This window comes from Fusarium keratoplasticum, chromosome 5, assembly GCF_025433545.1.
Source record: "Fusarium keratoplasticum isolate Fu6.1 chromosome 5, whole genome shotgun sequence".
Taxonomy (NCBI): domain Eukaryota; kingdom Fungi; phylum Ascomycota; class Sordariomycetes; order Hypocreales; family Nectriaceae; genus Fusarium; species Fusarium keratoplasticum.
In genome coordinates, this window is record NC_070533.1 from 1,202,367 (window position 1) to 1,217,185 (window position 14,819).

The following is a 14,819-nucleotide window of genomic DNA, read 5'->3' on the forward strand; positions in this document are numbered from 1 at the left end:
CCACGATGCTCGGTAATATGAACATGTTTATTTTTGCCCTGACGCGATGAAGTGTGATTGTGACCTCGTGTGTAACGGTGGCGAGGATGATGCATTGAAGCTTCTCGTTGTATGTAATTGCGTGTGCTATTCATGATGATTGCGCTAGGCCTGTAGCCACCTTGGTGCACTTTGAAGGTGAACAATAGCTCGAGGAAGTGTCATATTCATTGTCAAATTCGTGCTACTTGAGAAGACAGAGCATGGATCGAACAGACTCGAACATGGCCAATTTTTTCAAGCAAATGAATCATGTCTAGGCGTTGGTGACACTCGGCTCGTTGTTGGTGATGCCGTTGGCGAAGCTGAGTCACGTGCATGGCTCATTAGCCTCCTCCCCCAAAGGGCGCTAGTGTGGGTCCTGGTCAGCGAGAAGTTAGTACTTGGCGATCGAGACACATTCTTCCCCAGCGCAGCACCTCTCCATTCTCGCCAGGAGTCGGATCGAGATATTTCCTCGAGGCTGTTTGTCGCGTAATTTGCCGAGTCGTGGATGCACCTCCTGATTGCACGATTGCGGCGCGTCTTTTGGATGAGGACGCCCGATTCGCGCTGCCTCGACGAAGCCCTCTAAGCGTTGGAGTTGCACCAGCACCAGCGAGCGACCCGTTTCTGCCATCCACCACCGCTGCCAGCTACCGCGTGTCGCGACGAGGCGCGGCCAACGCCAACGCCCCGACGACGACCGTCTCCAGCAGCGCAGCCATCATGACCACGCCCAACATGGCGCAGTCCACGACCGTCCAGGTGAACGGCGTCTCCGTCTCTCCTACCCCCGAGACTGCCCAGCCCGTGGCCCCGGGAAAGCGAAAACGCGACATTGACGACGACCGCGATGATGAAGATGGTCCCGACGAGCAAAAGCCCGCCATCACCAATGGTGAACCTAAAAAGGACCAGAGGGAATTGATCCGGTCTTTTATTGATGTCCTGACCAGGTACGCCATCTTTTCCCATGACTACGGCTGCACTGCGACCTTTTTGTCGATGCGAATGACCCTGTCTCTGATGAAGGCTAACCATCCCCGACAGCTTCGATACCACCCCGTCTATCATGAAGCGCCCCCTGCCCGAAGCCTCCGACGATGATGAGCCCCGAACAAAGCGCCAGAAGTCGACCATCGCCGATAAGGCAACGGCGAATGCGTACGATAATCTCGACCAAGTCGCCGCCGATCTCGTCTCTGTAATCCAAGCATCCCTCAAGGAGCCCAAGGTTGAATCTGCCGAGGGAAAGAGGGAGCTTCTGGACGAGACAACAAGGGCGCAAATCGCCGAGTTTAAGGACAAGGCGTTCCAACTTCTTCGTCGGGAAAAGGCCTATCCCAAGGTCACCGCAGAGCCGCTCCCTGTCGAGGCAAATCTTCCTTCCTCCCCCCAGAAGGGCGAGCTGGTCCTCTCAGTCCTGGGATATGCGCCGCAAGAGAGGCGTCTGTTTTCCAGTCTTCCCCTCTCCGATGAGACCAATTTGCGTGATTTGAACCTCCCCCAGGGCGTGGCATTGACTCACATTATGCCAACGACTCCTCATGAACGAACACAGACTCTCGGTGATCTATTCTCATCCCCTCGCTCCCTACCGCCACTGCAACCGCCTAAGCAGCCAAAAACGCAGGCCAAGGGCAATACCCTCGACTTCTACCGTCCCGAATTGACAGATACCTGCAAGTACCGGAGCAACACGTACTTTACGACCAAGTTGACATCCGGATACTACCTCGACTACAGCAATGCTACCCCCTCGTCGCAGACAATTACGAAGCAACGAGAGCGCGCGCAGAGCCTTGCTGGAAAGAGGCCTTCTTCTACCGAGCTGGAACTGTCTGAGATGGAGTCGCTTTTCCGAGGAGCCTTTTCGAGTTTCGCACCGTGCAAGGACGACTCGGGGGCGACTGTGCCGTCTAGTGTCGCTGGTCGAATGTGGTGGCAGCGGGCAGGCCACCGACAATTCCAAAACATGATCGAGGTCGAGTACTATGCCGATGAGGAGGACAGCAAAGAGGCAAATGACAAAGCCAAGGCCATGGAGATTGACGAAAAGGCTATTCAGGAAGCCATCGACAACTGGGATGATTCGATCGTTGATCCGTCGCTAGAAGAGGCTCTGGGCACCAAGAGAGCGGATGAGGAGAAGGAAGTTGACGAGATCCTTGAAGAGGTCAGCGACATGATTGAGACATTGGCCTCGTACCAGCGGATTCGCAACCTCAATCTCCCCAACTCGCAAAACAGATCCTCGAGCGATCCGGTCACAGGCGATATGCTGGCTACTCCTGGACCGACTCCCTCAGAAGGCGAGCAAGCTACCTACCAGATGCTCAAGGCGCAACTTGCGCTCATCATCAAGACACTACCTCCGTATGCGGTAGCCAAGCTGAATGGTGACCAACTGGAGGATCTTCTCATCAGCACCAAGGTGCAGGTCCAGACGGACCAGTACAAGGGCGTCATGGAAGAGGACGACGCAGCTGTTCAGGCCCGTCTTAGAGCGCAACAGCAACAGGCAGCTGCGCAAGCTAGTGCCCGCCCGCCACCACAGCGTACACCCAGCATGTCGTCTGTTTCCTATGGACATCACCCACCCGCAAATGCATACGCCACCCCCAGCCGACCTCCTGCGATCCAGCAGCAGTATTACCGGCCAGGTCCTACGCCAGCTTTCCAGCCCCAGCAAAGACCAATGCCGCCCTCACAACCTCGACCTCCTCAACCAGCTCCATACAATCGACCCAACGGCTACCCGGCCCAGTATGCGACTCAAGTGGCCAAAGCACAGACTCCATATGGCCACCAGAACATGCCTCAGTATGCGACTCAACAAAGGCCCCCGTACGGACAGATGCCACCGCAGCAGGGCACACCGGCCGCCCGATACCCGTTCCAGCCAGGCTACCCACAGCAACAGGCTGGAACACCCGCGCAACCCACCTTTGGGGCTTTCCCGAACGGCCAAGCTATGCCACAGAGAACTATGTCTCCACAGGTGCCACATAGGCAGGCATATAGCCCCTCGCCTAACATGCAACAAGCTGCTCGTTATGGCACGCCGAACCAGGCTATGGGCAATCAAATGAATAGGTACCCGAGCAATCCCCCACAGCCAGGAACGCCAACTCAGAACCCTGGACTTACAGGATACCACACCGTGATCCCTGAAGCTCAACAGCAGAGGATCCTTGAGCAAGCGAAGGCCCGCCTCGCCGCCCAAGAACGATCGACCATGTTTGCGGACAAGATTGCCCAGCCCGGCACTCAAGGGTTTGGAGGTGGAGGAGGGATGGCGCCTCAAGGGACGATGGATGCGAACAGGCTCGCTGCCGCCCGGGCGAGTATGGCAGCTCAGCAGAAGCCGGGAACTCCAACTCCTCAACGGACAGGGATGAATGGAACCCCGGGACCACACATCCCGCACAAGGTGACGCCTGTGCCGGTCCCGCCGATCCCCGGGATGCAGAGGAAGCCCTCGACATGAAGCGACATGTTTTGCGGATCGGATTAGTTGGAAAAGATAGTTCGTATGGAGAATTGAGTGCGGCGCCCAGTGTTGAATCTGGGACTAAGGAGAGCAGCGTGAGATGGACTGGGCTGGGCGTTTAGAGGTGGATTCTCGAAATGTGTTTATTAGTCTTGGGGAGTTGGTTTTTTTTGTAACCAGGGAAAAGGGATGTGAAACCACTACAAAGGAGATGTGATCACAAGGGGAGGTGTTTTTTTCCGTCAAAGTTGTTGACATGGATGAACTGGGAAGTCCTGGTTGTGTAATTCAAGCCGCCAGATGGGATGGAATGGCGCGTGTATGCAGATGAAATAAGCGACGATGGGTTGCCATTGTCAAGTATGCTGTTAAAGTAGTCGTAGTAGTAGTGTGAGGTGTAGTAAAGTATGTGAGAATACTTTTGCAAAGTGCGGGCACTTAACAGATGTCGTGATGGATTCATGTGATTGAATGAGTGTAGTGAATTTGCTGGAAGAGTCAGGGTTGTAAGTTTGGGGAGCGGATGTTTGGTATTGGGGTGCTTTAGTTGATTCTCACTAATAGCCCTGTTGTATTCCCTAAGAGCAAGCTCGTAGTAGGAGAAAAAGATCCGACCAAGGTGTGAATGTGTCTACTTGATTCCTACACGGACGCCACATAGAGTACGCCGACTAGGTGGCTAAATTGGGATGTATGTTAGATATGCGATCCTGGAGCCTGTTTGACTGGCTGCCCAACTTGAGATTGGACCCCCAGATCGGCTCAAGTGGCTGATGGGCTTGAAGAACAATAAGGGACGAGTGAATGAATGAGTGAGTTGATTGTAATCTACAGAGCAGAGGGGTATCTATCATGGCGGCCCAAATGTTCATCTCTATTCCCACATAAACCCATATACATACAATTTTGTTTTCATCTAGTCGTACAAATACATAGCCCTCCTGGTTCATGGGACATGCTTTGGTAGATCCGCAGCCATCTCACGCTCCTGCATCCACTCGAGGACGATGCGACGCAGCTCAAAGACAACCTCGACTGCGATGAGAAGGATGATGATCAGCTCCAGCCGGGTACCATGCTGCTCGCTCGACATCTCACGCAGAACGCTAGCAATCTCGGCAGCATAGTCCATTTTCTGGTTCAGTGCACGGATGCGCACGTTTACATCCAGGGCACGGCCAACTTGCTCGTAGTACCCCTCGAGGCCGAGCTCGGAGCTGGTATCCCAGAAGATATCAGGGAGCGAGTCGGTTAGTTCGGAGTAGTGGTTAAGGCGGGCTCGTAAGCTGAGCAGCTCGCCCGTCTTTTGAAGGATAAAGCGGCGGCCGAGGGGGACGCCTGCGCCCTGAGAGAGGATTTCAGGGATGTTGCGTGTACTCTCAAAGTAGCTGGTCAGGGCGGTTTCGAGGACAGCGAGCTTGGTGCTACGGGCGAGACCCGAGGAGAAGGCAACCTTTGCCAGAGTCGTGTCCAGCGTATCGTTATCCCTGTGCTCCTTGCGGGTACCCAGCACAATCACATCACCCTTGAGGACACTCGTCTCTCGGTTTGTGTCAGTGGTGAACTCTAGATCCTCGAATTCGCGGGACTCGATAGGGTGCGCTTCTTCGGCGGCGCGCATGATCTGCTTGGTGACGACGTCGGGAGGCAGCGACCATGTCACGATTGTACCAGAAGGAAAGACAAAGATGTCCCCACCGTTGACTCCTCTTGCGTGGAGCACCTCGTTGGCGTCGAATCCCGTGCCATCCGGATCGATTGCGAAGCCGTGGGAAGATAGAATCTCGAGGACCAGAGGCATCTTGAATGATTCCGAGACGCACGTTGCGCTGACCACGTTGGAGGGCTCATCGCTTGGGCTGCCCGAGGCAGAGGCGCCTCGCTTTGGCTGCTGGGCGATGATGGCGACGCGCCGGAGAGAATTCTTGGCCGTAGCTGCTCGCGTCGGCTTCCTCTTTGCGGCGGCGGGAGTCTGGTCGTCCCTGGCCAGCTCCGAGGCTGAGCGGGAGTCGTCATTGGCCTGGGAGAGGAAAGGGTTCGAGGTGAAGAAGCTGCGCTTGCGCGGGAGGCTCGCCGGCGCCGTCAAGTGGAATGACCGATGAGCCAGCGGCCGCGGGCCGGCGACGGAAGTGTGGATGAGGCGCACAGCATTGAGGGTGATCCGTTGCGGGGAATTCCTCATGATGCCACAAACGAGGTCGCCATAGAAAGCGAGGGACGAGTAGGTAAATATTTACAACTCGGGATGTCCAAGACGGACGAATCTCGAGGGTCCGGCTTAAAGTCAACGACATCCGGAAGCGGGACCGAAGTGCCTTAGGTAAGATTCGGGCCACCCGCCCGCATGCATTGCATGTGACATCTCACCTGATTCTCCTCAACAGAAGCTAGCCCGCTTTGGGTAACCTTCTTGACACCCATGACGAAGTCCCACTAGGAGAGATCTCTAGGGGAGACCAAAAGACAGACCGTTAATTACGCTTCTCAACGCCGACGACTTAAAAACGAAAGACACCCCTTTCACCTCGTCCTCCAACACTCCCTCGCGCCATCTCCCGTCCTCCCCCCGAAGCCCCCTTCCGGTTCCGCTGACTCGCTCTGCGGATCGATCTCTCTCATCTTTTCTCCCCCTCCTTCGCTCATACACAAAAACTACCCCACCATCACCATGGATGTGAACCCCAAGTACGACAACTACGACTTCCCTACCAAGGGACCCGAGAAGCAGGATGGCCACGCTGGCTACCTCACAGAGGAGCAGATCGCCAAGGTGCACCAGCTTCGGATGCTCCTCGAGGCTGAGGGCCTGACTGATCGATTGGACACTCTGACTCTGGTATGAGAAGCTTCCCGCTATGACACGCAAGCAGTGGCCGCCACCACAGCTCCGGATGCGCTCTGCAGGAATGCAACATGCTGACATCGCCCCTCCACAGCTTCGATTCCTCCGAGCGCGCAAGTTCGACGTCGAGCTCTCAAAAGCCATGTGAGACTCCCTCTTTGGCGGTGGAACGAGAAATGCGCTGGTCGCGACAGGGGGGCTGACCGCCACTAGGTTCTTGGACACTGAGAAATGGCGAAAGGAGACCAAGCTGGACGAGACCGTGCCTATCTGGGACTACCCCGAGAAGGCTGAGATCAGCAAGTACTACACTCAGTTCTACCACAAGACCGACAAGGTATGATGCTGTCCCGGCGCTGGGGAGAGTTATCATGAGGACACATGCTGATGCTTTTTTCTTCACCTGCAGGATGGCCGACCCATCTACATCGAGACCCTCGGCGGCATTGACTTGACTGCCATGTACAAGATCACCACCGCCGAGCGTATGCTTCAGAACCTTGCTGTCGAGTACGAGCGCGTCGCCGACCCCCGTCTCCCTGCCTGCTCCCGCAAGGCTGGTCATCTCCTTGAGACCTGCTGCACCATCATGGACCTCAAGGGTGTCTCCATCGGCAAGGTCCCCCAGGTGTACTCGTATGTCAAGCAGGCCTCAGTCATCTCTCAGAACTACTACCCTGAGCGTCTGGGCAAGCTTTACATGATCAACGCTCCCTGGGGCTTCTCCACCGTCTGGAGCATCGTCAAGGGCTGGCTCGACCCCGTCACCGTGTCCAAGATTAACATTCTGGGCTCGGGCTACAAGAGCGAGCTCCTCAAGCAGGTCGATGCCGAGAACCTGCCCAAGCAGTTTGGCGGCTCTTGCGAGTGCCAGGGCGGCTGCGAGAACAGCGACGCCGGCCCCTGGCACGATCCCCAGTGGGCGCGCCCCGCCTGGTGGGAGAAGAAGCAGGATGACAAGGTCATCGAGAACAAGGGATCCGAGATTGAGGCTCCCGCGGACGAGAAGGCCCCCGAGGTTGCCCCCGTCGCTGAGAAGGACGAGGCTGCCCAGCCTGCGCCTGCTGCGGCTTAGAGGAGTGAGTGAATGTGTTTTGGGGGTGGCTGTCCATCATTGATAGACGGAACGTTCTTCTGCGTCTTGATATAGACCGGATTTTTTCTCTCGTTTTTCTTACGATGCGTTTTTTCAACAAACCGGGGTTTGAGGGGTTGATGCCAGAGCGGGATTACAAGGATAAAAACACGGAGGGACGGGAGGGCAAAGGGTGGGAGCGTGTTGTTGTTGAAGTTGTTGTGGGAAGCAGAGAGACAGCCATGGCCGTGTTATTTGTTCAGCTTGATTGACTGTATTCAGTTACAGCCTATTCTTGTTTCTAGACTTTCCCTGGAGAGAGATACTTGTGTTCCCTGGCCCCTTATTATTCCTCCTCATGATGACTGCGTTAGTTCTCTCAACAAAATAGAAGCAGTTCTGAACTTGTGTGTGTGTGTGATTCAAAGATGATTGGTATTGTGCTCTGCTGCATGTCGATCCAATACGCCTAAACTCCATAATTTGCTCCTGATATCATGTTTCCACCCTGGGTATATTCAACTTTATCGGCCTTGTGTCACGACGTACTCGCCCGCGACGCGCGCTCTCTCCATCCTGGCGACGACGGCGGGCATCTCGCGTTTCAGCCGGCCCAACCCCTCGACGGCCTTGCGGAACCCAGCCTCGACGCTCTCCTGCCTCTCGAGCGTCTTGACATCAATGTCTACACCTGCAGCCTCGGCAGTGACCTGCTTCTTTCGCGCTTCGAGCAGCTCGTCGTCGCGTTTTAGACTGTCGCGTAGCTGTTCGGCTTGGTTCGCGGCAGCGGTGGCGGGTACGGAGCGTTTCAGGGCTGCCACGTCCTCGAGGAGCTTCTCTTCTTGGGTGATGAGGTCGGCGACGCGGCGGCGCTTTCGTGTGTCGAAGGGCTCGTAGACGGGTTCGGGCTCGGCGTCGGAGCCGGAGAGGAAGGATTCGGTGGATACAGGGAGGCCGTTTATCGAGAGGTTCGGAGCTGCGAGGGAGAAGGTCTTGTCGATGTACTACAAGAGGTTAGGAGGGATTGGTCGCGTAATTGTAATAGAAGAGGTGTTTTTACTTCATTGACGAGCTTTTCAATCTGATTTCGTAGCTCATCTTCGCCGTCATTGCCCTCGACTACCGGGAAGGCCTCGTTAAGGCGCTCTGCCGCTGCGCGACGGACGTTTGCGATGAGGAAGGTAAGATCGTCTGGGCTCTGCAGCTCAATCTTGCGCTGGACCTGAGAAACGACGGATTCAGAGTCCATGGCGGGCGGCGTCTTTAAGGGTGAGTGCGTCGAGGTCTATCAAGGTGTCGAGGTGTAGTTTGTCTCTGTGCCCCGCGGCGGCGCATTAATTGATTGTTTACTTTGAGGTGCCGGCAACCGGAGCTTATCTTATCGCACCAAATGGATGGGTAGCAAGGGTTCAGTATAAACGGTCAAGTTACAGATTGGCGACAGTATTTTACGGAGGTTCAATAAAGATACAGATTTGCCAAGGTCGCTTTGACCCTTATCCATGCGATTCATCATCGACACCGCCGTTTTTTCCCTCGTCATGTTGGCGACTCATCTCTCGCAGTGGATGTCGTGTCGGCCGTTTCTTTGAACCCGTCACCGCCAACTCATCGGGTCCCTCTTCCGCCCACTTACCGTTTTCACCACCACCACCACATTCTCTTTCTTGGGCTATCCACACCGCCTCCTCTTTGACGCCGGTCGACTCCCTATCGAAAAAGACCGCGCCGCTTAGCCACAGGAAGAAAAATGTACCTGACCGCTAATGCTAGGCTGATCCACAGTTGATAGGCGTGGCTGTTGGCTATTGCACGGGTTTGAGGAGCTGAGATACCCGCCTTGGGGCCTCGACCTGGCCTATTTTGAGGTTTGACAGCTGGGATTGAACTCCATGCTTGATGATTGTTCGGGTTATGAGGCTCTTGAATGATCATCTTATCACTGCATGAGACGACAGTGAGGACAACACGAAACTCATGCAACCAAGAGGCGTTCAGCATATGCCTCTATCTAAGCCATTCCAGTTCGGTAATTCAGTTTGCTAACATTCAACTGTCGTAGATTCATGACCATGCAAAAACATGCCATCTAGTTCTAATCTCAGCCTTGCAGATCTGCAATAACCTCACGTACAGCACGGCCAAGCACCGCCCAGATCGGCTCAGGATCAACCGACACTCCAGCATCCATGTGGTTGTTCACGATCGCCACTGACAATCTATCGCGAAGGTCAGCCCATACGATGGATCCTCCTGCTCCTGGGCTGTAGATGATGTTGTCGTGATCACCCACGAGGGGATCAGACATGCCCTCCTGTCTGACCCAGAACCCAGAGGCTCCGAAAGGCACTGGGCCGGTGAAGATTTCGTCTATGTCATGGACGCCCTCTCGTGGTCTTGAAAAAGTCTTGACGCGCTCCGGAGACAATATTCTCACACCATCCAACTCGCCGCCCTCTGCGAGCATGGAGAATATCCGGGCCAGCGACGCTGAGTTGGTCACGGCCCCTGCGCCCGGGTCCACGGCCTGCAGCATGCTTCTGAGGTTGTGCTGCCTGGGACCTGGGAACACGGGCAACGGGTTGACGTTGTACTTGTCAACGATGCTTTCCTGGTTCTTGCCGTACAAGGTGGCGACCCTGTCGAGCTCAGAGTCTGGCACGCCGTAGAAGATGTCTTTGTCGACGCCTAGCCGCGCAAAGATCTCTTGCTTGACAAACTGGCCGAACGGACGGTGCTCGGGATCAGTCCTGCGGACTATTTCTCCGAGGATCCAGCCGTATACCAACACATGGTAGGCGTTGGATTTTCCTGGTGGGAAGATGGGTGTGTAGTTGGCGATGCATTCTGTCATCCACTCCCAGTCTCCCATGAGCTCCGGGGTCACATCCTCCGGCATCTGAGGGATCCCGGAGCGGTGCGAGAGAGCATGCTCAACTGTGATGGCCTCTTTGCCATTGGCGGCGAACTCAGGCCAGTGCTTGGCGATTGGATCATCGAGACGGAGCAGCCCCTTCTCGGCTTGGATATGAACAGCCAGTGCCGTGATGCCCTTTGTTGTTGAGAAGACGGGGAAGATAGTGTCTTTATCGACTGGGCGGTTCTTCTCCACGTTGGCGTATCCTGCAGTGCCTTCAAGGACGGGTTTGCCTCGGTAGTAGGCCGTCAAAGAGACTCCCGTCACTCCACGGTCGAGGATTGTCTGCAGCGCCTTGGCGATGCGAGGATCAGAGGCAGAGATGTGGGACGTCATATTTCTTTTGCTTTGATTTGAAAGTGAGGCTATCGTGAGGGGAGACAGACGATGTCGGTTTGACATCTCGTGGTTAGGATTTGGTATATAGGCTAAATGAGTGCATAGCCAGCTGCACATCTGCAGTGAGCCCCACTGATGTTCTGTCTCTTTTCCGAGATATTGAATATGATGTTTACGAGTGCAGAGTTGTAGTTAAGCGGGTATGTGGATTGTCTGGGGTCTGTAGTAGAGATGGCTGGGCAGTGTTCTGGACGTTGTGCTTTATGAGCTTGAATATAGGTGCCCTTCAAGATATTGAGAACATCTGTTGTGGTCCCGGCTATACTGCCTTTGAAGACTTAGCCTAAAGCTTTAAAATGCTGTCGTAAACCGTTCAATATATTTCAACAACGTCGTGAACGCATACGAGATGAACATGATGGTGCAACTCGGCTTTGAATGGGTGGATGTTTGACACACTGGTTTGTTATGTGACTAACTAACGAGATTGTCTTTGGTAAATCCTCTTGCATATGCGGTCAGTTGAAAATACGTGAAAATAGTCATCTCAGAGAAGGCCCAACTACTTCAATATCAAGCAGGGTATCTACCAAGTTCTTTCTAATTATCCGCTTCCCATCAAGTCGAAATGAGTATTATCCAGTCTATATTCTCGGAATTAGAATACTTTGACATCATGTATCTACCCATAATTGCAATAGAACGCTATACTGCGATAGAAGAACCCTCCGCTTCACACCATGCTGCTGCTGCTTGCAGAACAACAGCATCCTATCCATCGGAGCACCAGACAGCTCCAGCTCAACCTCGTTCAACCTGCGTGACTCTGGAAGCAGCGGCAACGCCAAGTCCTGCGGCCGTGGAAGAGTCTCTACGGAAAAGTCATCTCCCAGATCGAGGCCTTGGTAGAAGTCACCTTCCTCCATCTCCATGACCTTTCTGGCGACGCAGGCTGCTATGGTTGAATCCCAGATACCTTCTCTGTGACCGCTGCATGGCAGGAGTTTGATTGCTTGTAGCCTGATGCGGTGGACGCGGCACTTGACGGCTGTGAAGTAGAGCGGCGGGATCCAGCCGATGTCGATGATGGATCTGGGCAGGTACATGAGATCCCAGTTGAGTGAGAAATCCTCGGTTTCTGCGGATACCACCCACAGTCTTGTTAGTTGTGTGATCAACAAGAGGAACCGGTCCGTGTAGGCGTCGTATATGGATTCATCGCTGTGCAGACATGTGTCTGCCATGATGGTTGCCATGGTGTGGTTGACGCGGAGGACCTGGTATGCTTTTTCTAGATCGCCGGATCCTTCACATGGTTGGATTTTGTTGAAGGCTTCAAACATGTTTAGCCATTGGGCAAGTTTTGCCTTTATGAGCTGCTGAGAGGTTTGTTCTCTTGCTGTGACAGGATGTTGGCGGGCTTGTTGTGTGAGATGAAAAATGTTGCTGAGAATCGGCTCCATCTGCCTCCAGGCGTCGCTGAGTGAGCGGATATGACTAGTCGGCGTTCTTTGAGGGTCAAACGCTGGCTGGAGGATAATGCATGGGTGCTGGTAGAGGTGTCTGAAGAGCTCTACCTGAATGTGTAGTCTTGAGAAAGCTTCAACAATCCAATCATCTGTTGGATCATGGCATTGTTTCAAAGTGAGGATGCCAGAACTTGAGTCAGACTGCCCTTGCAAGTGTCCCAAGATTTCAAGTCCGTTTGCGAGGTGAACCTGTGCCGTCTTGAAGTGACCTCGGAGAAACTCCATGCAGACAAAAACGATACAGGCGATGAGAGCGATGCGACAAGAGGTCCTGTCCTTTGTTGAGAAGTGTGGTTGGAGGTGACTTATTGCCTTGACATAGTGTTGCAGCGTGAATTGTTCCTGCTCATTCCTCAGGGAATCTTGACGGCTTTTCTGTAGGCCTACTCCGATGGCATCTCCTTTGTGGACGGAGCTCAAGGCGAGGATGGCGTTCAAGACGGCGGGCTCGGATGAACCGGCCTGAAAGACGAGGGTGTTCCAAAAGCTCGACGTGAATGTGCCCGGTAGCTTGGACGCTGTCCGGCACTTGAACCAGTCAAAGTATATCTTTTGCTGAGGGCTTAAAGTCAGAGCGAGACTTGGCTGGATAGGGCGAGATATTGAAGCGGCCGGGTAGATAGGGACGCGTGCGTCTTTGGCCTTGGAGTCAAAGAGGCCCCCTTGTCTCTGGGTGTAGCGCGCGTTTCCTCCACCCCAGATTCCGTAGCCGTCGCACACGCGGCCTGTTGAGAGACATCTGCGACAAGCAGGACGACCCTCATCACACTTGACCTTGCGGACTCTTTACTCCAGTCAGTCTGAGCCAATTAATCCCGAGAGAGCCAATGAGGGACTACTCACTTGCAGGTTTTACACCCCGACTTGACCTTGGACCGGGGCTTGCGGTTAGACGGTGCTGGAGGTGGTGTAACCTGGGAGGACATTGTGGATAAAACCCTTGGATAGTCTCTATATTCGCTGGCTCGGAAAGAAGGCCATTTCTTTGGATTGGCGAGAAGTGGAAAAAGAACGTCAGCAGTTAACGAAAGTGTCAGCCCGTGATTGTCGCAGGGATCGATCGGCACCATTCTTGACCCATTGGGCTGCTCGGAAATGGCGCATCGTGATTGGTCAGCTGTCACTTGGAGGATCGACAACCACTTGGGAATCGTGAGTCTCAAAGCCTCTTTTTGTGTAATTGACGGAGTTAATCATGGTTCACGGAGCTTAGACGGGTCTCGGGTTCTTTTTGGAGCCCGCGCGTATAATGTCAAAAAGGTGTACATAAGTTCTGACTGTCCTGAGTAGAAGGTCAATGACAAGATCAGCAACTTCTTGACACCTTCACATCGACTGAACCTGAAGTACTCTTTCAAAATGTCTACCAAGTCTACTTATCTCGTTCCTCTCGGAAAGAACGGTCCGCTGGTTCCCCAGCTGGGTTTCGGTCTCATGGGTTTGTCCTTTGGCACTTACGGATCCGTCCCTAGCGACGAAGAGAGATTTGCTCTTTTGGACCATGCCTATGAAGTTGGATCGACCTTTTGGGACAGCGCCGAGTAAGAATTAGCGTTGGACTGCATGAGAGTCCTCAACTGACTGGAATAGCCTCTACGGCGACTGTGAAGAGCTCATCGGAAAGTGGTTCAAGCGCACAGGCATGCGAGACGACATCTTTCTCGCGACAAAGTTTGGTTTCGTCAAGGGGAGCAAGACTCTTGAGCTTAACACCTCGTACGAATATGCCAAACAGGCTTGTGCTGAGAGTCTGAGACTTTTGGATGTTGACTACATCGATCTTTGTAAGTCAGCTTCCACAGGTCATGGGATTAATGGGAGGCTGACTCTGGAAGACTACGTGCATCACCCCAACCCTGAGACGCCTATTGAGCAGACGATGAGAGCTTTGAAGGAACTACAAGAGTAAGTTCTCGTATCCTCACCATCCACGTGTAGTATCCTGACCGTTCACAGTGAGGGAAAAATCAAGCACATCGGGTTGTCAGCCGTCACTTCAACCACCCTCCGCAGAGCCATCAAGATTGCCCCCGTCGCCGCTGTGCAGATCGCATACTCGCCCTTCGAGCTCGAAGCTGAGGGGGATGAAGGAACTAACATTATCCAGACGTGCCGCGAGCTCGGTGTCGCTGTGGTGGCAGCTATGCCCCTCGGCAGAGGTCTTCTCACCACCAACTTTGTCGAGGGAACGGCAGCTGGTGACGAAAAGGACATGAGGTGGAAGTCGATTCCTCGCTTCGGTGAAGAGAACCGCGAGAAGAACATGCAGATCGTCGGTCAGTTCAAGGCCCTGGCTGACAAGAAGGGTGTCACGACGGCCCAGCTGGCCTTGGCTTGGTTGTTGAAGCAGGGTAACGATGTCATCCCCATCCCCGGGACCAAGAGAGTCAAGTACTTTGACGAGAACTGGGCCTCTCTGGATATCGAGCTCTCTGATGAGGAAGAGGCTGAAATCAGGCGGTTTGTGCAGCAGGCCGATATTGCTGGAGGTGCCCTGCCTCCTGCGTTCAAGGACTGGGGTTTTAGAGACACCAAGGAGGAGGTCTGAGGAAGCGGATACTTGAAATATTGACTCAGCAGAAAACATAAGTTAGGTAGATAAT

General features: G+C 54.0%; 7 protein-coding genes across 7 annotated transcripts; 3 read left to right on the forward strand and 4 right to left on the reverse strand.

Moving 5' to 3' along the window:
* Positions 1 to 747: 747 nt before the first annotated feature.
* Positions 748 to 3,511, forward strand: NCS57_00702700 (uncharacterized protein; the record flags this gene model as incomplete). The annotated part of the gene is made up of 2 exons (XM_053056891.1): positions 748 to 977; positions 1,072 to 3,511. The coding sequence occupies 2 exons, from the start codon at positions 748 to 750 to the stop codon at positions 3,509 to 3,511; spliced, it is 2,670 nt and encodes an 889-aa protein (XP_052913086.1).
* Positions 3,512 to 4,460: 949 nt separating this feature from the next.
* NCS57_00702800 (DUF155 domain-containing protein) lies at positions 4,461 to 5,696 on the reverse strand (the record flags this gene model as incomplete). Its single annotated transcript, XM_053056892.1, has 1 exon — positions 4,461 to 5,696. One exon carries the CDS (start codon positions 5,694 to 5,696, stop codon positions 4,461 to 4,463), a length of 1,236 nt encoding a protein of 411 aa, XP_052913087.1.
* A 267-nt stretch (positions 5,697 to 5,963) lies between these two features.
* On the forward strand, positions 5,964 to 7,431 carry NCS57_00702900 (CRAL-TRIO domain-containing protein; the record flags this gene model as incomplete). Its single annotated transcript, XM_053056893.1, has 4 exons — positions 5,964 to 6,350; positions 6,451 to 6,500; positions 6,570 to 6,693; positions 6,766 to 7,431. The coding sequence occupies exons 1-4, from the start codon at positions 6,183 to 6,185 to the stop codon at positions 7,429 to 7,431; spliced, it is 1,008 nt and encodes a 335-aa protein (XP_052913088.1). The 5' UTR covers positions 5,964 to 6,182.
* Positions 7,432 to 7,955: 524 nt separating this feature from the next.
* On the reverse strand, positions 7,956 to 8,680 carry NCS57_00703000 (uncharacterized protein; the record flags this gene model as incomplete). The annotated part of the gene is made up of 2 exons (XM_053056894.1): positions 7,956 to 8,435; positions 8,492 to 8,680. The coding sequence occupies 2 exons, from the start codon at positions 8,678 to 8,680 to the stop codon at positions 7,956 to 7,958; spliced, it is 669 nt and encodes a 222-aa protein (XP_052913089.1).
* Positions 8,681 to 9,532: 852 nt separating this feature from the next.
* NCS57_00703100 (Beta-lactamase domain-containing protein) lies at positions 9,533 to 10,684 on the reverse strand (the record flags this gene model as incomplete). Its single annotated transcript, XM_053056895.1, has 1 exon — positions 9,533 to 10,684. One exon carries the CDS (start codon positions 10,682 to 10,684, stop codon positions 9,533 to 9,535), a length of 1,152 nt encoding a protein of 383 aa, XP_052913090.1.
* A 677-nt stretch (positions 10,685 to 11,361) lies between these two features.
* NCS57_00703200 (Zn(2)-C6 fungal-type domain-containing protein) lies at positions 11,362 to 13,142 on the reverse strand (the record flags this gene model as incomplete). The annotated part of the gene is made up of 2 exons (XM_053056896.1): positions 11,362 to 13,000; positions 13,060 to 13,142. The coding sequence occupies 2 exons, from the start codon at positions 13,140 to 13,142 to the stop codon at positions 11,362 to 11,364; spliced, it is 1,722 nt and encodes a 573-aa protein (XP_052913091.1).
* Positions 13,143 to 13,575: 433 nt separating this feature from the next.
* On the forward strand, positions 13,576 to 14,764 carry NCS57_00703300 (Aldo-ket-red domain-containing protein; the record flags this gene model as incomplete). The annotated part of the gene is made up of 4 exons (XM_053056897.1): positions 13,576 to 13,757; positions 13,807 to 14,000; positions 14,052 to 14,121; positions 14,173 to 14,764. 4 exons carry the CDS (start codon positions 13,576 to 13,578, stop codon positions 14,762 to 14,764), a joined length of 1,038 nt encoding a protein of 345 aa, XP_052913092.1.
* Between the last annotated feature and the right edge of the window lie 55 nt (positions 14,765 to 14,819).